At 52.3% G+C, this 22291-nt stretch overlaps 1 protein-coding gene across 4 annotated transcripts in view; it reads right to left on the minus strand.

The window, feature by feature from the left end:
* Nucleotides 1–22291, minus strand: part of PTPRN2 (protein tyrosine phosphatase receptor type N2) — an 809200-nt gene that overhangs the window by 103182 nt on the left and 683727 nt on the right. For all 4 annotated transcript variants that reach the window (XM_035723337.1, XM_027574319.2, XM_035723336.1 and 1 more), the window contains one exon: nt 5674–5886. In XM_035723337.1, the coding sequence (XP_035579230.1) occupies nt 5674–5886 (213 nt within the window). The remainder of the gene's footprint in view (nt 1–5673; nt 5887–22291) is intronic.

A 22291-nucleotide genomic window follows, 5' to 3' on the forward strand; every position in this document is an offset into this window, starting at 1 on the left:
CGATGCTTACTTTCCCCACGTGGCTGCACAGGGTGAGCTGCAGAGCCCCTCCCTGGGCCCCGGCGGGGGACAAGGGACAGGGCCCGGGAGGCTCCTGAGTGCGCGGGCTGCCCTTGGAGGAGCTCCCCTGGCCTCTGCAATATGGAAGCACACTCTGACTTCGACAGAAAACTGCATTAAAGCAGATTAAAAGCGTGAACCTTCATGAGCCGGCCCTGAGCCGGGGCCTCCCTCAGCAGCCTCCAAGGTGCGCTCTCCCATGCTGGCCCTCACGGACCACAGGACCCACACAGGGCGAGTGCCTGACACAGCAGAGGTGAGGCTGGAACTTCCTCCCCTCCCCTCACCCGTCCTTCCTTAAGAGACGGTTATTCCGGTAAAATCCAGATCTGCTAACAGGCCACAAATGTACAACAGAATCCGGCAACCCAGGAATGAAAAGAAGACACAGCATCCAGGCTCTGGGATTCCTTGCACCAGCCATCGCAAGCTTTTGTCTTCCAGATTATCTCGAGTGGTCTGTTATTTTCAATTAAGTCTGATCTAATTATTATCGTTTGATCAAGGGAGATGGCTTTGCTATATTAGGACAGCGACATGTCTCAGTTTTGTGTTTGGATATGTTTTTGGCAATCTTTCCAGCCTTCCGCCTCCTCTAGACTTATTTCCAAATCTCAGGAGCTATTTTTGAGGAGACGCGTTGCACAGAAGCTGGAGAATGGGCGCGCAGCCGCAGCTTTTGGAAACTGCGGACTTGAAAATTTAAGGTTTATGAGATAAATGCACTACACATTCACGCCTTACAGGACAATGTTCAGACCCAGGGTGGCAAGGAATCTACTCAACAGAGCCTGTTGGTCCGAACCGATCACTTGAAACTGAATGCACACGCAAACACACACATGTTCTCGAAATGCTTGGGACAGGTGCGTTCCTTGTGGCAAGGCAAAAGTCTACAAGTTCTCCTTCGTTACCACGTGACTGTGTGGAGAGGCGTGTGCTTAATTTACAGCGCAGCCCGGGCCTCTTTCTGGGATCGAGGCGCTTGGGACCCCAGGACAAGTCCTCTCCCTCAGCAGCCTGGCTTCCCCTTGACCAGATGAAACACCAACTCTGTCTGCAAAGCTTCAAAAGAGCTCTCCCGACACACAGAGGTGCAAACTGCAGCTTCTTACAAAGGCAAAACTAGCAAAATCCCAATTCTCAGGCTTGACTGGGTTAGGATAAAAACCCAAGTTCTTTAATAATATTTGAGGGCACTTTTCCTTTTATGAAGCGGGATAGATTTTCTTGCTGGGAAGTTGCACAAAAGTTATTTTGACCTGAAAATTTACATGTAAAGCAAAGAAAGGCTGTTCTTTCTGACTGATACACAGCTGACTGAAATGGGCTATTTTAGGAGATTGTGGTGGGTTCAGGCAAACCTCAGGAGAGTCCCCGTTTTCTACCTAAATCGGAAAACGCTTCTCTAACGAGTGATTGTACCAATTACAAAAGATTAAGCTGCCTTAGAAAAAGAAGGATCCCTTAATTCAAGGCCCCGGAGAATAAGCCAGCTTGTGACAGGTGCCCTCCTCTGTGAGGGGCCGGCTCTCCCTTGCCCAGGGGGGATGAGGATTTGGGCTGCATTCAGGCCACCAGCCCCTCAGCCGGAGTGGACGGGACACCCCAATCACAGCCACCTCGCACCTGACGTGAGGTCACTCGCTGGTCATTGCCCATGAGTGGGATGCCCGCCGCGCCCAGATGCGTGATCTCCTCTGGGGCTGGTTCCAAAGGCCTCCAAGCGATAAGGAAGCGTGCTGGCTATTGAGAAATAACCCATCACAAGAGGCTTGCTGGAAATTCCGCAGGAGTCTGTGCGCTCGTGTGGGGCCGAGGGTGTGGGCCGGCCGAGCGCTGAACTCCTGCTCCAAGGTGATCAAAGCCTCCGGGAAACGGATGCAACACTCAAAGAGACTCAGAGAGAGAGAGGAGGGAATGTGTTCTAGTCATCTAATCACTTCCCTCGGCATTTTCACCTGACGGCCTTCCACAGAAATGGGCCTCCCGTGCGAGGAGACGCCCGTCGTGTGCTGGGCACAGGCATCACACCTCCTTCCACACTGACCGCACACACCAGCAGCAAGCAGACGTGCTCACACACGACATATATATTATGTACCGACATGCCAATTTGGGGGGAGAAAAAAGAAAAAAAGTAAAGAAATCATCTTTTTAGGTAATGAAGTACAGATTTAATCCAAATACGTTATGTTTCGTGTATTTAGAAGAAAAAATAACGTTCAGTAAAACACTGGGGCAAAGTTTGGTGGCCATTAAAAAAAATGGCCTTTCAAAATGGATTTCCGTTATTCTGAAAGTTAATATACCTAGTTCTTTCAAGTTTGAGGAAATTAAAATTTGATAGATTATCTGGTAAGACTGATCCCTTGGTAAGTGCTAACATATAAGTCTATCAAGAAATATTTGATTTTCCAATAGGTAAAGCAAACCAAAATATCACATACTCCTACACGCATGTAAGCTAAGCTTTAAGATGCTGGCTCTATGAAATGGCTCTATTCTGTGGAAGAAGAGAAAAAAGGTTTAAATGTGTTTGCATTGGGACCTAATACTGCAAACTACTCACTGTTTTGAAGCAATTTTGAGACAAGCCCACTGACTATTCTGGAACACTCCATGAACGCACTGTAACTAACCCAAAGCCGCAGACCATGAATTATGAGCTCAGGGGGGCTCTGCATCATCAGCCGCCAGGAGCCTGGGAGAGCAAATCTTAGAAGGTGTGCGTTGTCGGGGCTGACGTGGGCCAGGGCTTTACAGAGGGTGGGCTGTGGGGTGGGGCGCCCCCACCCGAGCTCTCTTGCAACGAGTCCACTGCCATGCTGTTTACCCGCGCACTGAAGGACCCTCCTTTGCGGCTCTCTGGGAGGAAGGATCCCAGAGGCCACCAGCGCCTCCTCGGACCACCGGCCCTGAGCTCCCCCTCCTCACCGCGGACCCAAAGGCTCCTCATGTTCTGATGAGAACAATTAGTTCGTCCATTTAAAGGGTAAGTTCACATTCAGACATAAATAAAACTTATTACCTCACTGCCTACCGTGTTGCTCATTCCCAGGCAGCTGCTTCTAACCTCCGTACACAACAACCTTCATCTCTTTCGGAGAGTTTATAAAAATGATTGAGCATGAAATAAGGCATGATATTGAATCGCTCCATTTTCCTCGTCACCCGGTGTTGGGAATTAAGAGGAGGTTTATCCAAACTTCACTTGTATTATAGGATTAGCAGAGTGCAGAAGTTCAATGGTTTAAAAAGAAATACGGCGTGAAGGCAACTTTTCCTGAAATTGTTTTTACGTTTGCAATATTTTAAACAACTTCTCAGACAGACTTGAAGCTTGCAAGGGGGTCTCAGTGGTAGCTCTGGAAAAGCCAAGTTTAGTGTGGACGCATTCCCGAGTTAATACCTGCTTCGTTTACAAAGGCAGACATCCTCTATTTGTGGCTACTCGGTGAAGAGTCCTTCACACGTGACTCAGCGAAATCTAGAGGCAACCCCCCTGACATCCCAATCCTGTTGGCGGAGTCCTGCTCTGCTAGCCACACACCAAAACAACTCAACAGCTCAAGCACTAGCATCTTCTCCCCAGCAGATCGTCCACTTTGGGTCAAACGTCTGCATTTAACCAGGGTGGTTCCCTGAGAGGTATTTCACAGTGATTTCGAAATTAAGCCCATCACAAAATCTTTATAATAATTTCATTTCCAAATTTTCCTAGATCATATTTTCAAAGGGAAAGTTTTTTCTACGCTTTTCCCCCTTTTTTATTAATCTGGATTGAAGAAAAGCACACATTTCATTTATTGTCTGGATTACAGATTCTTATTAAACAAACCAGAGCTCATTATAAAATCAATATCAACTTAACCACCATGCCCCCAGGAGGAATAGCAAAAAGGTCACTCCAAGATATTCAAACAATTTTCCTGCTGGAAGGGCATGATTTTAATTACAGATACTATTAATTAGAGCTGTCACCGGGAAGATTTTTTTCTGTTAATTATCACAAACTCAGTTCTAAGTGTGCAATTTCAACCCGTATTTTTGCCAAACTGAGTCATTTCTGCATGCAAGCCCAACCTTTCCATTCTATCAATATTTTATATTTGAATTTCAAAGTGTATCAGAGGATGCTATGCTTTCTAAAAATCCACCCGTGTGATCTCCCGTCTCCTGCACACAGAACAGAACTGGTGTGATAATTTATTTATGTCCTGGCACAGACATGGCCCAGAAGCCCCGGCATCCTACACTGATGGTCTTGCTCAACAGAATTTCTGGATAAATTCTTACTAGTTTATGTGACATTTTTTTTCTGGGCTTCTTCTTCAAACGTGATTTTTCTTTTGCTTTGAAGCAGAGCCGTGCACTGGGGCTGAAATGCCACCTCCCACACATTTGAAGGTGCCATTTCTTTATGAGAGAAGATCATACTGACCAGCCTCGTGACCTCCTCCAGAAAGCCAGCGCTTTTCTCTCTTCAGTGACAATACCAAGAATTTTTGAATGGGGGGAGAAAGCTATCTCTTGGTCTCTTTTAAGGATAGTGATTTTATAAATTCATCCCAGGTCCTTCTGTGGGCCAGTGTCAGGGTGGCCTATGGAGGAAAAGCAGCTAGCTCAGACAAGTTCTTGGAGGGCACCTCGCAGGACAGTTTGGAGGGACGGTGGTTCTAGAAAGAGCTTGAAACCCCCCACCCCCATATGACTGTGATGACTGAACGTCAACTTACATATTATTGTAAAATATGATGCCTTATTTATGAGACAGACCTATTACACATCGTAATCATGTGAGTAGAGGAAACAAAGAATCTACTAGTCCAACGGGAGAAAATATTTCACAGATACATACTGACTGAATTTCTAAAACGATGATTAAGTATTTTACCTTCCCAAATGGGAACGATACTGAGTTGTGCCCTGACTTGTTTATGCCTTGGGCTGGTGTTGCTCATTCTCACTGCAGGACATCACTAAATATAAAGTGCGTGCTACACAACGTCCAAAAATCTTTTACTGTCCCGTTTGGTCTGCATCTGCATCCTCACATTCTCATTGGCTTCTGACTCATCTCCAGGTGTGTCTGGAATGGTTGGGAGTTCCAGCGCCCAGCGGCCACCCTCACTCTCATGGAGACGCCCTTGGCTTACTTCCCACTGATCAGCATTAGATTTCACTTTATCCAAATACTAGCAGGGGGTGGCGATGGATCAGGTCAAAGGATCTTTTCATAGAAGACCCGGAGGAAGTCGATGATTTAAGAGACATCTTCAAACATCTACACAACCAATTTATCTTGCAACTTTGGCATTTTTCATTAATAGTGGCCAAACTAAGAAAGATAACAGATAATACATAATTCATGTTTTGTTTCAACATTTCTAATGAGCAACCTGCTTTTCACAGCTAACTGAGATGAGCCGAGAACAGAGTAAGATTAACACAAAGCAGTAAAACTGTGGTTACAAGGTATTTACATGAATGCTGATGAGCAGTTTCAAACCGTCTTCCTGAAAAAACCCAAACTGTGACTACATGAAGCGCTGGGAATGGGGAGGGGCCACAGACCACGCACTGGTGAACAGAACCCAGCAGAACCCCTACCTGGTAGGCGTTGGTGGCATCCGGGCCGGGGTGCTCCCCCAGTCCCGAGAGCTTCTCCTGCAGCTGGGAGTGCGAGGTGTGGCGCAAACAGTAGATGACACCGGAGGCCAGGAGGACCCCGACCATGGCCACGACAGAGACCAGGGTCAGCACGATGAACGGGGTCGAGTCCTCTTGCTCTGCTCCATGCGGCAGAAGCTTGAGTTTGCTTTTCTGCAGAACAGGAGAGAAGGCATGCGTTAGCACCTAACAAATTATGACCTCCTGGAAACCACCCTTTTCCAACGCAAGGTAAACGTAAAGCTCAGCACAGCACCATGTTGGTGTTAAAGCAGCCACTGGGGGGGCCATCCGGAACAGCACCCCGCAAACAAGGAGGGAAGTTATTTCTAACTAGCACATTACACATTGCAACGTTTCAAAAGAAAACTTAGAAGCATTACTTGTTTTCCTGAAGGCCACCGTTTTTCTAACCCTAACAAGGCAAAGTCGTTGGCAGCTGATTTGCAGCTTTAAGGAAAAGCGCACATCCCTTCTTCAAACAGGTGTGAGGAAAATAGAGCAGTTTATCCTGAAAGCATGCACCACAATGCTTTTTTTGGGGGGGGGGGCGGTGCCGGGAGCACAGAGAGGTCAAACAACTCTACAGCACACAGCACCATCAGGGGCAGGTTCTTAAGTTTCACATCCACGTTCTTGGAGACACTGCTGGAGGGCCGCCTCTGGAGGAACCTTTCCTTGACGTCCCCACCGACCTGAGCCCCTCTGCGCGCGCGCCCGCGGGACACACACTCCAAAGCCGCGCACCTCAGCGCTCTTCCTTGAAAGGAGCTGCAGGGCATTTGAAACATGACGGTCCACGAGTTCACTTCTCCGCGGCGTGGAGAGTAAGGGAGACAAACCATCAGATTCTCATCGTATTTTTTTTGGCGGGGGGAGATCCTTTGGGTGCATTTCACTAGTCTCCACGTGCAAAAGGTGCATGGTGCTCGCCCGTTAGCTTCGTTAGCAGGTGTATTAGCCACAATGAAAACGCCGCGGGAGGACGGAGAGGACGCGGGCGCGCGCGGCTCCGGCCAGCACGCCCTCCACCATTACTCGGTAAATGAATGGAGACGCACGCCCGCGCCTCGGTCCCGGTTGCTACAAGATGAGAACAATTAGCAAACTCCTTTCCACCACCTAATTTCGCGTGGTAACAAAATGGACTTTTTTCCCCATGAATGCCTGGCCGGCCTATTCATTATGGGTCGTGTATTAGTAATTTTCTGCTCTGTATCCAGCCTCCCCCCTCCTCATTCCCTCCTGTCTCCGAGTGTACACAGGGCCTCTTATGTCAGGCCGGGCCATTTTTAGCTTGTAATCATAAAGGCCACCAAAGCAATTATCGCCGGTCTTGACTGGAAAAGCTGGTCATTAATTAGCCTCCTTTTGCCTTCGGTGCCGCGGATTAGCTGGTGCCGGGACTGAGTTAATGGAAACGCGGGTTAAATGAGAAAAGACGCTGGATTTTCTTGCCTGGATGCGCGGCTCGGAGGAGGACGGCGAGGCTGGCAAAGGGCGGGAGGCTCACGGAGGGCGGGGAGGGAGGGGAGGGGGCTAGGGAGAGGGGAGGGGCGGAGGGGGTGGGACGACGGGGGGAGGAGGGAGGGACGGAGCGGGAGGACCCCCGGGCGGAGGTGGGGGACACGGAGAGGCGGGGGCGCGGGAGGGGCGCGCAGGGCTGCCCGAGGCCTGTGTGGCCGGTCCCGCCGTCGCCCCCGGCGTGGACCCCTCCCCTCCCCCCTCCCGCTCGCCCCTCCCTCCGCGCCGGCACGGCCGCCTCGGGAAGGTTAAAGCTCCGGGAGCCGCGGACCACCCCTCCCCGCCGCCCCCGCTCCCTCCGCACCCCTGTCCCCGCCCCTGGCGGGGTGAGAGCCAGAGCCCGGTAAATAAACCGCAGGGACCCCACCCCGCGCAGCGAGGCCCAGCAGGGCGGGAGGGAGCGCGACCGGCCCGGCCCAGCTCCCCGAGCCCGCGCCGCGCGTTGCTTCGCGCCCCTCCGGCAGCGGTGAGCGCCCGAGGGCCAGCGAGGCTCCGGGCCGGGGTCTCAGCCGCCGCCCCGCGTCTGCGTTCCGCGGCCGGGGAGGCCGCCCCTTCGCTCCCCGAAAGAGGCCGAATCGACACCTCCGTGGGGGCCATTTCCAGGAGAACGGTTCGCTCTCCCCGCGGGACAGCCTCGCCTCGGTAGACGGAGCAGGGACAACAAAGGAGGCGGCGCGGCCGAAGGAGGGGCGTCCGCTGTCCCCCCGCCTGGGCCGGGTCCGACTGGCCGTCACTACGCGTCCCTCAACCCCGCCCCAGTGCAAACCACTGGAGGTGCCCGCGTCCTCACTTAGGCCAAGCGCCAGCTCTGGGGATCCCGCCCAGGCGTCGGGAGGACCCCTCGCGCCCACGTGGTTGACGGCGCCCGGGAACAGGGACTTCCTGAACCTTCCTGCCTGGCGACGTGAAGCGCACACGCGTGTGGTGGCCAGCCCGGTCCAGAGAGGACGCGCAGTGCGCACTCGACAGACGGTCGCACGCGCGCCAGGGACCAAGGCCGGGGCTGTGGGTGTCGGGCAGTCGGGGACGCGGGGTCCCGCTGCGCAGGGTGCCCGCGGGCTCACCGTGTAAGGGGCACGGGGTGGCCCGGTTGTCACGCGATTCCAGGTGGGAGGCCACGGAGGCAGGTGGCAGTGCCCACACGTCAACCTGGCCCAGGTCTGGGGCGAAAGAGAGACCCCGGGCTGGACACTCAGCCGGGAGGCCGCACCGAAGCTCTTCCCAGGGCGGCAGGGTGGCCCAAACGCGGCCGCCACGGCCGGCTGGGGCACCGACGCTCACCGAGACCCACGATGCGCCCGGCGAACGGGGGTAGAGAAGCAGGGCCTAACCGCTGCCCCTTTCGCAGCCGGCGTGGAACTAACTCAAAGGTCAAAGAAAAACGCCAAGGAGAGTGACTGCCCCCAGAGCTCGGGTCCCTCCTCTCCGGATCCCGCTCTCCCTCTTCCCAGCTGCTCAGCACCACCATCCCCCTCCGGGTCCCAGGTGCTGCTAGAGGAGAAGGGAAGCGGGGAAGGAAAAAGGACGCGACCCCGTGCCCACCGAGTCCCGTTTTCTATGATGTCCTCTAGTTCCAAGCTGCGTGGGCCGGAGCTGTCCCGAAGAGAAGGGCCACGGTGGTCTCAGGCCGGAGGGAGGGGTCCAGGCTCCCCCCCTTCCCCCGCAGCCCGTCGGCGGGGAGGCCCTTCCGGCAGCCAGGGGAGGGGTCGATGGCTGTGGACAGCCGGCCCGGCCCAGCCCGCACAGCAGGGGCGGTCTGTGACAGGAGCGTGGGCGGGGAATCAGCGGGTCTGAGCCAGAGAGGGAAGGCGGTGGTAGGGCTGACGGACCCACCGGGCTTGTGACGACGAGGTCACAGGATCCTGGGGCCGGGCTCGGAACCCTCTCTCCAGCCCGCCGGGGGCTACTCAGCTGGAACCGGAAAAGTCACTCTTCCTTGCCCATCCCCCCTGCACCCCCAGTGGTTCCGACCTACCCAGTGAGGAGAGGAAGGGTCCAGCGGGAGGAAAAACTGTTGCTGGTTGCTAGTCAGGTCTTAAGAATCCCGGAAGAAACGAAAATTTATAGAAATTTTTCAAAAAAAAAAATTAAAGTGACCGCCCCTCTTTGGCATAGTGATTGAGTTAAAATAACTTTGATTATTTTATTTCCTTTCTTTTTGTGTTATTAAGACAACAAACAAAACTTCTAATCCCTGCTAACCACCAGCTTTAAGAGAAAAGAATTAGCCTGATATCCGCTGGAGAGTGAGTTTGATCTGAGGTTCTGCTCCAGGTGTGACCTGGGTGGGGTGGGCCTCAGCCTCCTCCCCTTCTGGGTCCCTGCTGCCCAAGGCTGAGCAACTTGAACTACATGTGCTTTCCCCAAATTTTGTCCTGGGGCTGGGCCCTGCAGAGAGCCCTCGACTAATTAGAAGCATCCTGTCAGTCTTGACTTGGAACTGAAAGAAAATAATGCTGAAATATTTATGACTTTGACATTTACAGTCAGGCGTCTTTTAAAAGCGGAACTGTGCGGTGGCTGAGATCACACAGGAGTGCTGGTGTCTGTGCACCCCAGGATGTAGGAGACACACACACACACACAAGCACTTAATGCTAAGCTCCAGATGCAGGAAAAGTATGATTTTAAAAAATAATCAGGAATAATTAAGTCAATTTTATATCAGGTTAGATATATCTTGACAGTAAACTGTGGTATAATATTGCATATTTCTTCCACTCAACCATTTCCACCTGCAACTCCTTGAATTTAGAATGTAAAATATTGCAGAAGCTATGATTTAAGATAAATGTGACCACAGAGACAATTTGTGGAATTGCTCTTAGGAATTAGAATCTACAGGCGTTGTCCTGACCTATTTAAACTATTTTGATCTGTGCTTGTAAGTGAAGGTGCATGGGGCTTCCTTTACATTGTCTTCTGAGCCATTTATGGCAAAATATCTTCAAAACTTTTTTTCTTTAGCTGTCCATGTGGTAAGCTTAAAAGGAAAGAGAAAAAAGAGAACATTTTATGCCCAAACTTGGTTGTGAGAACTAAGGCAGCACACAAACACAAAACTTCACGGTAACAAATATTTGTGGACCAGTAGCAACAGTGAGTGTTTTTCCAAGCTTGTGAACAGTTAACAATAGCAGCCCCGTGTGCCTAAGCCACTGACTTCAATTTTAAAATACACTTGTACCCAAAACTTATGGGCATGGGCATTTAATTTCATTACTATGAAACTTCTAACCTGTGCGTGTTTTCATTTGTATCATTCCTAAGGACTTGGTTTTGCAAGCCCAGCCTCATCTTATGTTCCTCTGCACCTTGACATGACTATGACTGCAACCATCCCTTTGCCTGTAAAATTTAGAATTTGATTTTAGAGGCTACTAATTAGTCGCTATAACAAATCTGTCTTTGCTTTCCCAGATGAAAAATTTTAGAATTATTTGGAAATTTCATGCTAGATTTACCAAAATGTACTTACTAAAATATAGTAACTATGACTCTAAAGCTGATCAAAAATTTTAATAGTTTTCAGGCCATGGGAATGACCAAACTTAAAAATATAGGGGGAGGGTAGTGTCTTAAAATATTTCAAAAGTATTTTTTAAAGCTGTTAACTGAACTATTTTTAATTTGGAATTTGCCACAGAATTCTCATAAATGAGAGAAGTCAGGCGGAAATAATCATGTATTAATTCTCTGCATTACAAAATCTTTTCAGAAGCTATTATCAGAGCAAGAGGCATTTCGGTCTGAATCCAGGGTGGGAGAAATCCTTTGTGCAAGTGAAAGCCATTGTTCCTAGCACAGATGAAATTGTACTTGCAAATCTGCCATTCAAGTAGCCAAAAAACAAAACAAAAAAAAGCCTATATAGGCAAGAGAAAAGAATGTCCAAGAAATAATTATTCTTAAATGAAAATAAGTGGGGGTACCCTGTTTTAAAATAAGCATTTGTTTATTTTTTTAGGCATAGACACAAATATAAATATGCAAAAGATAATAAATTGTCTATTTACCAGCTTTAAGTGCTCCTAGAACATCAGTTTTGGGGAACTATTCTGTTGTAAGACATCAGGGAAGATTTATGGTATTTATGTCTTTAAAGGGGGAAAACTACCGTTGTGTGAACTAATTTTTAGTAGAGCTTGATACATAGCAAATTGTCTCGGGGAGAACAGAGAGCGACCAGCTGAGAACAGACCGGGAAAGATCGGCCCCCCAAGAAAAATCCTGCCCCTAGCCATCTTTCAGATTCTCTGCCGGCGTTCTTACTACAAACAGACTCACGCTCAGCCAATACACCTGATGCGCCCGCTCCCGACCCGTGTTTTCGGCGTGCAAATCGGTCCCGAGGCCTGCTCTGACTCGCGCACTAGCGCGCCTCCTCGGTCAGGTGACGCGGTGGTCTCAAGAAGTACCCCCCCCCCCCCGCCCCCGCAAGAACCAAACCCTCTTCAGGATTCGAGTTTTTGCCCATCCTCCTCCTCCGAGGCTAAGAAGCTCCATCCTAGACTCGCCCGGCCTCGCGGGTCAGGACCCCGCTGCCGCGGTGGCGCTCCTTGGAGCACAGGTCTGTTTTGGGGCCCTGCCCGGCTGGACGGACTGCGGGCTTTCTCACCTCCTCTGCCCGATCCCCCCCCCCTCACTTATTTACCAGAGCCCACAGAGGTCCCAAAGATCAGGCCGCAGCGCGGGACAGGCCGCAGCGCCCGGGCTGAGGGCTCCTGGGGGCCGCAAGTACTCACAGCACTGAGGGGTTTCCAAGAGGTCCCCGGCCCCCTTCCCCAAGGGGACAATGCCCTGGCCCAAACTCCGCGCCGCAAAGCGCGCTGGCCGTGGGGCACCGGCTGAGGTCCCCAACAACGCCCGCATCCATCCACCCAGGAGCCTGCACAGGCTCACCACGCACGTCTCTGCGGCGCTCCCCCCACCACGGCCACCCTCTTCTCGAGAGCCAAGTGGGTGTGCTTGGTTGGGTGGGGGGCGTTTCCTCTTGGGTTGATAAAAAGAAATGAGCTTCCCACCCCCTCCTGCACACAAACCTTCACCTCCTCGCACTTTCGCTTGCGTCTAAATTCGGGGAAGGCTGTCTGGGCGGAGACCACGTGGACACGCTGCGCCCTGGACCCCAGGCGGAGAGGCTCCGTGTGCCGAACAGGGACCGCTGTCTGCGGACTTAGCTCGGGAACTGGAACCCAGAGCAGGAGGACGCGCAGGGGCAGGGGGCCGGAGGCAAGGCCGGAACAGCAGGCCAGCCCCGTGGGGACCTGTGCAGAGAGGGTCCTTGCTGCCCTCGGGGTGTGCGTTCCGGTGCCCTGGCGACTGTGACAGAGACCCCCCAACCGTCCAGCGTGGAGCGCGGCTAGTTCAGCGCACTGGAGACACAAAAGGGCGGGAGACTCTTTCCGGCCCTAAAAGCCAATTCTGCTGTGGTTTCAACCCCTAATTTTGGGGTCCGTCTGATTGCCTCGAGTGGAACTACTCTAGAACCTCGAAGGAGGCTACAGTTCAGAACCACACAGGTAGTTAAGGAAGACAGGAAATGAAGTCCCTCCTTCAGAAGTTTCTCTCCGCGAGCACGCGGCCGCCTCACCTCGGGGGGCCGAGAAAGCGCAGGTTCCGTTTGGGGGAGGGGAGGTGGCCACTCGGAGACGCTTCTCCAACTGGCGCGCGCGGGGGTGGGGGGGTGTGCTCAAAAGATCCTGCAATCTCACCCACGACCCCACCTGCTCCTCGCTCGCTCTTCCCTGCGTACCCATCCCGTGCCCCTTAACTGAAACACCCCATGGCACACAGGCGCGAGCCCCGACCAAAAGAGGACAGTGAAGAGCACCCCAAAAGGGGCGGGAGGAATATGTCCCCGCGTTGGCTCCCCTCCATCCTGCCTCTTCTTTTCCCACACCCCTGCCCATCAGCGTGCGCTCCACCCCCCCCACGCCCCTCTCCCCTGATGGTCTGAACTGCCCGGGTGGCCGGGGGAAGTCCAAGAACGAGGGCCTCAGCCCAGTCCTGCCAGTCTCCAAGGGACGGGTGGGGGGTAGGACAGCTGCCACCCCCTCTCAATCTCTGCACCACCAACCGGGTCACCCTGGGATGCGTAACCAAAACCCACTGGAGGATGACCTCAGACCTCCCCCCCGCGAGCCAGAGCCTTTGACAGGTGTCCTGCTTCGAGTCTGAGTTAGCCCCTGCCCTGGGCTCTCCGACGTCCAGGTTGCCCATCCAAGCCCCCAAGCGCACCCTCCCCCCTCCCCAAGCTCTGTTTCCGCGCCCTGCTACCTATACCCGCCTGGCGGTGCCCTCGGTGGGTCCCTCCTGCTTCCTCCCTCCCCCACCCCAGCTTCTCTCCTTTCTCCTGCAACCCTACCGGTGCCTGCGCCCCGGCCCCGAGCTCCTGGTTACCTGCAGAGGGGCCGGTGCCCAGCGCCCAAGCCGGAGGGGGGCGGGGGCATGCGCCGGGCCGAACAGCCTCGGGGCGCGGCGGCCGCGGGCAGCGGAGGCGCCATCACCACGGCTAGCCGTTTCCCTGCGCCCGAGCCACAGACGAGCGGGTCCATCCTGCTTCTGACCACAAACTTCTCGGGAGGCCGGCGTAGACAAAGGTGCCGTGCGTTGTGGCTCCAGCGGCGGCTGCGGCACCCGCTCGGAGCCCGCGGGCACCGGCAGCTCTGCGCCGCCGCTCCACCCGGCTCTGAGCGCGCCGCTCTGGCCCAGCCCCGGGGCGAGGCGCTCGGGGCCGGGGCGCGGCGAGGACCGCCGCGGGGCCGACGCGGGACAGTCCCCGCAGGGCCACCGGCCGCGCGCGCAGCTCCATCCTGCGCGGCCGCCGCGCCCCGCCTTATATCCGGCCCGGCGCGCACCCGGCCGGCGGCGGCGCGGCTCGCGGCCCAGCCACCGGTTGCTATAGCGATGTTCCCCCCCCCCCCCCACATGTTGCTGACAGCAATTGGCTAAGGGGCCGCGGCTCTCCGAACACCCTCTCCCGCCCGAGACTATGAATGGACATCGGCTTTGTCAGTCATTCGTACAACGCCCGGGCCTTCGCCTGTTCTTTCTTTTCAGCCTTCCGCCCTTCCACCGCTCCAGCGCGCTTCAAACCCGGCAAGTTCAGGGTAGCGCTCAGGAGAGAGGGGACTCGGCAAGAACCGTCAGCCCGCATGGCCTTACCGTGACCTCTGCTATGGGAAGGGTGGGGGTGTCCAAACTCTGCAAGTGGAAAATTTATGGCAAATTGTTCTTTCGAGTTAGTTTTTCCACTTTTGCCATGGGGTGCCTTTTGCTTTCTTTCCAAATCGAGGCAGGTCAATTACGCTGGTAAAACAAGAGAGTAAATGCCCTTCCTGACCCTCCCCCCTTTACTCTCAAGTGTTTAGGTCTCCAATTCGCGTACAAAGCGCATTGCCCACGGCGGGAAGGAGTGAGAACTTTGCCACCTTTTCGCCCAGGCGCGGTGCAGGTCTCTAGCCCCGAAGCTGGGCTGAGGCGGCAGTGAAACCGTGGAATCCATCTGCCTTCTTGCCTCGGCAGGTCAAAGGCCTGGCCTGGACCACTGCCTAGCAGGCAAATGGAGCGCAGGGGTGGGGGTCGCCGGGCTGCACTCCAGCCGCGGGCTCCTCCCCAAGCTCCCTGACCCTGCTGGAGTCTGGAGGGGGCGACTAGGTCTGCTGGGCCCTGTGATTGGCCTCCCGCAGACGCTCAGTCACCCCATCGCGCTTCCCTGGCCCTTCTCCCCCCACACACATTCTTTCTCTCCCAGCCCTGGACCCCCGGTCTCAGCTACAGGTGGGGGCACCCCGGTGCGCTACGCCCTGGGCGAGCAGCAGAGACCCGAGAGCTGAAACCCAACATCTGTGTGTACAATGCGTTTTCCGAGGCCCACAGCTGCAGGAACAAGAGGAAGAAAGAAAGGAGCGGGGAGAGACCTTGTCACATGCAGATGACAGTCTGCGCGGGGCTCTTTAGTTTCTCCTTTTCTGGACACCCTGGCGCCCTCCTCCCAGTCCCCCTCCCCCACTGCCTCACCATTGTTCCTGTGCTCGGGACGGCTGGAGACGGCGGCCCGGGAGGAGTAGGGCGGCCCCTCCTAACCCTACGCCCCTCCCGCCCCACAGCCCGCGGTCCTCGGCGCCCACTCCGGGCCCCTCCAGAGCAAACTGCACCCCCCACTCCCAGTCCCAGCCGCCCGCCCGGGGGGGAGCTAGCACTGCGACCCGTCTCCTCCCCACCCCTCCCCTCAGGCGCTGCCCCCAAGACCTGCCCCGCCGTCACTCTTCTCTCGGGAAACGCCGGGGCCAGTGCTCAGGGTCGTCAACAGACAGGAGTCGAGTGCCTGCTTGCCTCTGTCTAGAAGTGTCATAAGGACTAGCTTCCTCTGACCCAAGGCCTACGCTGAGTTCTGCTTTGATTTGGTATTTATAGTGGCCGGGAGCCCAGCGCTTCATAGAGCCCCAGGGCAAAGAGGTGGCCCTTCCATCAACAGCTCCTGCAGGCCCAGGTGGCCCGAGCTCGTCGCGAGCTCGTGGCGGGCCAGGGCGTCCCGGGCTTCCGGAAGCGCAAGGGGAAAACGACGTCCAGTGGAGGCCAAGGGGGAGCCTTGGGCTTCTCTCGGGTTATCCACCCCGCGGTGCACCCCGACCCCCTCATACATCCAGTAGGCCGGGAGGTGGTAAATCACCCGGGCTCCTGCAGCCCCAGCCAGGGCAGGGCCTGCAGACCCTCTGGAAACTCGCTGGGGGCTCAGCGCTTGGCTGCCAGCTGGGCCTCTCGGTTGTCCAGGCCGAGACCTGCGCCCCAGCTTGGGTCACTCTCTGAGGGTCCTCCTCGGGCAAAGACCCGAATGGTGGTGATGCCTGTCCCTCCTCGCTGTCCTCCTCAGGGCGTGAGCCCACCCGGGAACCCCGGGCCCCGGCGTACTGCTCCAGCCTCTGGGGCGACCCCTGGCCCGGCCCTGGGAGAGGAGAGAGAGGAGGGGTTGCAGGCAGGGGCAGCGGAGGAGGCGGGAGGGGCCCCGGAAGCTCCAGCGGGGCGAGGGGGGAGGTCGGCGGAGAGGGGGAGCAGGCAGGGAAGGGAGGCCTGGAGGAGGGGACCTGTCGCCCTCAGCCTCTCTGGTAACCGGCCTCTCCATAGCAACGGCCTGCGCGCGCGCGCGCGCTCCTGTATGTGTGTGTGTGTGTGTGTGTGTGTGTGTGTGCGCGCGCGCGCGTGTGCAGAGAGTTCCTGCGCCTTCCCAGTCCTGGGTGGGGGTCTCAGAACCGGGGGGCGGATGACAGGGAAGGCCCCTCCAGGACTGGAGGGCCGGCCTCCAAGGTGCTGGGGACGCCGCGCGGGGCACCGGGCGGGGCGCGGGGTGGAAGGGAACGCTTCCAGGCCCCGTGCTTGGCCCAGGGGCACCAGGGCGCTCAGCCCCCGTCGGCGGGGCCGGCCCGCTGCGGTCTCAGGGCCCTGGGACCTCGGCGGAGTGGCGCTGACCAAGCGTCTTCCCTGAGACTCCGCGCGGCGCCTCGCGAGGCGCAGCGGGGAGGACTTGGGCCGGGCGGCCGTGGCGGTTGCGCCTCCATCCTAGGCCGGCTGGAGCCGGGGCAGCCGCCGGGACCCGCGCGCAGGCTCGGGGAGCGCCCGGCCGGGCTCGCTGGGGCGGGAGGGGAACCCGCGCCGGCTCCCAACCCACCGCGACGCGCAGAGAGGCTCCGGCAGCCCGCCAGTGGCCGGCCACGCGCGCTGCAGGCCGGGCCGGTCCCGAAGACGCGGCCTCGGCGGCCACCCTCCACGCGGGCCGCCCGGGGCTGGCACGCCCCTCTCGCCTTGCTCACCGCGAGGGCCGGAACCACAACCAGGTGTGAGGATCCCGGGGCGGCCAGCCCCCTCGGTCGCTGAGGTGGCTCGGGACCCCACGCGGCCACCCCGGCTCTACCACGGCGAGAGGAGGTGCCTGGCTGCGTCTTGCTGGGGTCCTAGGGTGGCCAGAGGGTCGGCGACCTCAGGGAAAGCTGGAGCCCGGGACAGGGCGTGCTGCTCAAAGCCAGATAGACTGTTCCTTACAAACATGACATGACATAATAAATAAGTAAGTACACAGATACATTTATTTTATTTAGCTAGTTTCACTTGTCCCAAAGGTTTCACTTCCAACATCAAAGCACCACATTCCTGATTTAATCTGAATTTAATGATCCACCTGTCTCTAGAGCTTTGGGGAAGAATGTGTGGGGAGGTGGTACCACTGAAGTCCCTTTTGGTCACTTTGTAAATGGTCAGATGGGCCTTAAACTCTGAATTCAGGTATTCCTAAGTAGAGAAGTGTATTTTCTCACGGATACCTCGGTGCACACACAGTGTGTTCTTTTTGGGTCGGTCACCTTCCTCCCCTCCCTCCCGCCTCCCCTCCCCCCGCGGTTGGGCCGACATCAATGCCTGGCTGTTTAACCCGCGGCTAGGGGCTTAAAGATAAACGGATTGCCCAGGGAATTCATTAAAAGAACGTATTTGTGTTTTAGGTGCTGATCCTTTTAGTCTACTGTTTCAGAAACTGATAAATTAATCCACCGGATTTTCATTCTATTTTCCTTTATTTTAAAATCCTTTCTTATTTCCAGGGCAGGAAAAATGTATCCTTTAATTCTTGAAAATACTTTAGAAAAGTGTCTTTTCAGTAATGTGAGACTAGAGTCAGCTAATATCTTGAAGAATGAATGATGTTAGGTGGGTTTTTTTTTTTGTCATGAGAGCTTAGACCTCATTTAATAATAGATTTCAATTTTCAATTTCAGTGACATTTACAGAGAAAACTTTTAAACATGATGCAAAATGTTTTTGAGAGGCATGTTGATGGCAGTCATTTATACATGATAAATGAGTACATTATTAATACAGAAGTTATGATTGGCTGATGAATAAAAAATATAGGATATGTAAAATTCCCCAAGATCTACAAAATATCTAAACAATATAGTTTGAAATGATTTGTTGATCCTGCTAATACTTCTTTAAAAGATCAGTTCACATTTGTTATGTGTAAAACCTAATGTTCTGTGATAAGAATCTCATTTTCAATTTAGGAAACACCAAACTATTATATATTACATATTTAAGTGATTAGGATAAATTTCCAATGTACTCAATTATCAAAGAAAATGTATTTTTAAACAAAATAGAGAAAGACTGTCATGGGAAACATGATTATTATAAAGTAAAACAACACCTATTTCAGGAATTTTAAATAATATGGTTAGATAGAAAATGATAAAAAAAAAAACCGCACACACACCTTCTGGGATACCTGCTTGATTTCAGAAAATCTAAACCAATTTTGTTTTAAAAATAAAACAATAATTTGTGATAATGGTATACAAATTATATTTAAAATACTTCTGATTTGTAAATCCATTTATAAAAATGACTTTAAATTATAAAAATGAAATTAGGTCCCTTTGAATATTGTAGTTATGTGTATATGGTATTTTCATACATAGTAAAATGTTAAAATAACATCTTAAAAGTATCAATGAGTGAATTTTGAAAAGCAAGATGTTTTAATTGGTCAACTTCCTAGTGAAACATAGTAATTGGCATTGTGATAATTTTAAAAAGAAGATACTTGCATGGTGAGTATAGATGACTCTAAATTGAAACTAATTGTCAACAAATAGCTGTTTTCGAGGACAATATTTATAAAGGCTTAAACACTAATGATGAGTCCTTATTCATCATGAAAGAAGACACATCCACTGTGGGGAGAGGGGCCTGCGTGTCAGCAGACTGTGCCACGCACCCTTGCAAGCTGGAAGCAAGGACAATCAAATTCACTAACTGGGGTGATGCTTTAGGAGAAGGTTTTGCTGCATTTCTTATGTTACCAGCTTGAAGATATTCGTATAAAATTGTTACATTCACTTTAAAATGGAGAGGAATTAAGAAATAATAAAATGATTGGTTCACATATTTTACTTTATTTCAAGAAAAAAATGTGAATTCTGTACTCAAAACAAAAATACAGTCATTTTTTTGGTTTTGAAAAATAATTACCAAATTACTCAGCTTTTATTATTAATTCTCATGTTGGCTCATATTCACAATGACCTAGAAGTTTTAAAATCCAAAAATAGGATATCTTATACAAAATAGAGTTGATACCCTCTCCAATGGCCTAACATGAAACCATTTTACTAAAAACAAAAAATGTATTTTAGCAAAAGAAATTTATTCCTGAAAGACTGGTTAACAAATATGTAGGGATTTTTAGACTTCCTCTTTCAAACTTTGAAATTACAATTCCTGTAAGAACAAGAAAAGCCTCAGAGACTTAGTGTTGCTTTTCTTAGCTCCTCCTTAGAGGTAACATGTAACACTGCTGCTCACAGGCACAGATATTCGCAGACAGACAGGATAATCTGGTGTTTATTCTCCAGTTTCTAGAACCTAGAAAGTGTATCACATTTAGTCTACCTCACTGTAAAGATCTAACCTTAGCTATTTTTAAAATAATGCTATAAAATACATATTTAATAGTTGGTGCTCCGGGTAGTGTGTATATATATGTATATATAATATATATATAGGATATTCATGATTACATTTTATTCTTCTTTACAAAATTGAGCTAAAATTCCTTAGAGTGAATGTTTGTACGAAAGACTCATTTCATGAACAAGAATCTAACTTTTTTGCCATTATCTCCAGATGACAGGAAACAAAATACTGCTGTGGAGAATACCCAGGTTTGCTCTATTTTTCAGCCAAAAGCTGTTCCATAATTTCTGTCAGTTGCATGCTACGGTCCATATAACTGGAAACAGTTTTTTCCTTAAATTAGTTTGGAATTAGAAGTAGAACAACAGTTCAAGTAATGTTTATTTCACAATTATGTAATTCACTTTGTGCTCTTTGCATATACTTTGAAGAAAAACTCTAATGTGTGCTTTTCTGTGTGGAAATAGGCTCCGGTTAAATGATAGAGCAGCCCAGCCTGACAACACTTGCCTTGGTATCTGGAGTCTACGGAAGAGGGATCACTGTAGAGGGGTGTTTCCTGATTTTGTGTTGCAAATAAGTGTGCGTGCATTTAGATCTAATGGGACGCAAGCCCCGGAAGCAGCTAGTTGCTTTTCCTTCTGACACAACATGAACCAATCCCAGAAGGTTCGCGGTTGGCCATCACTCTCTGAAAAATTCAGTAATGGTACTTCGGAATTCCACATGAATTCACTCATAGCTACCAAATAGCCAAATGAATAAAAAATAGTCAAATCTTTTCTATAGATGCTGCATGATGTGCACTGGCATTTTAGCAAGTATGGTACAAAATTAGCATATAATCTTAAATAGGATGCTATGGTGTACTGAGACTGCTTTTAAATTTCTTTTAAACCTACCTGATATATATATCCTGCTATCTTTCATTTCAAACACTTTAGGGAGTTATTATATGTTCACTTTAGCCTTTTTCCACTGTATCTAAAATTCCTATTTAGAATTATCTGGAATATGCCCAAACAAAACTGGAAATCTAGTCTTATATTTTCTAATGCTGTTTTACTTCTGGTTCCCCCAAACTCTATTACTTAACCTGATCACCCCATTTCATCATCCTTATCTCTGATGGCTCTTGAGTATTTTATTTTTATTTTTTTCAGAGAGAGAGCGGGAGCACACACACTAGCAGGGGGAGGGGGAGGCGAAGGAGGGAGAGAGAATCTCGAGCAAACTCCCTGCTGAGCACAGAGCCCGACATGGGGCTCAGTCTCACGACCCTGAGATCATGACCTGAGCAGAAATCAAGAGTCAGCCACTCAACTTACTGAGCCACCCAGGTGCCCCTCTTGAGAATTTGAAAAAATCAAATAAGCCTTTAAAGAAAGACCACTTCCTACCACTAAGAATCTTTCTTGAGAGGCCATTTCACGAGAGTGATGCCCAACATACGGTAAAGCCACGACCAGCTGCTGGGAAGAAGGGGCTAGCTTCAGTGGGGGCAGGGCGGGGGACAAGCCTTCCTGTGGTCTCAGCTCAGACAGCGTCCGTTACTCCTCGTGTTGGAGATGTTCTGGCCCGAATGTCCACCTCCTTTGGGGTGAGGCTCGAGGCTTCCCGGCCCTTTGCCCTGCATCGGTCAGTTCCTGTTGCTCTGGGGCCATGACTGGTTCCCGCCCACGCGTGCTGGTTTGCCGGGGGCCATCCTGGTGCCCTCAGAATCTCCACCCCGATCCATCAGACCCACTTCCTTGCTCTCACTACCAATATTCCACCAAGCCTTCCTCAGACCCTCTGAAGGCTGGCTCCCCTTTCTCCCGCCAACCCCGCATACGATCATGCTTCCAGAGCACCCTTGCTTCTCGGCTCCCCACACTGGGAGCTCCGGGCAGCCGGCCGCTGTGGGGGCTGCCCTTCCCGGGCTTCTCGGCTCAGAGTCTTTCCCTCACCTGAAACCCAACACCAAATCCCTAGCCTTCAGAGTATTTGCATGTTCCAGATTTGTCATCTCACGTATATGCACCATCACGCAAGCACATGCCACCTATGAACGAGTGAACAGTTTACACTGTCTCATACACACACCATATCACATACATGCACAGACACCATCGTGTCATTCTCCCCCCCACACGCACGTGTACCACCTCACGCACGGGCACACATGCCATCTGCACACATGTAAACCCGACCTTACACATGAACCACGTCACACACATGCACACACACCATCACACAGATATACACACTATCAACATCGATGTCCACACACGGCACACACATCACACACCTCTGCGCACGTCATCTCACGTACACATCCTCTCACACACATCGAACACACATGTGCAAACTTGCATATGTGGAGAAGAGAATGCATTTCCTGAACGTGGCTGCCGCACCGTGGACCCTGTTTGTCACTTTTCTGTGCACGGTCTAGTGGACTCTCACAGACACCCCGTGGCTCGTGCATGCTCACTGTCAGCTTTACAGATGACAGAACCAGTGCTGAGAGGCAGGCTGAGTCCCCCAAGCTGGTCGGTGCTAGGACCGCGACACACACACACATACA

The sequence above is a fragment of the Zalophus californianus genome, chromosome 12 (assembly GCF_009762305.2).
Source record: "Zalophus californianus isolate mZalCal1 chromosome 12, mZalCal1.pri.v2, whole genome shotgun sequence".
NCBI classification, from domain to species: Eukaryota; Metazoa; Chordata; class Mammalia; order Carnivora; family Otariidae; genus Zalophus; species Zalophus californianus.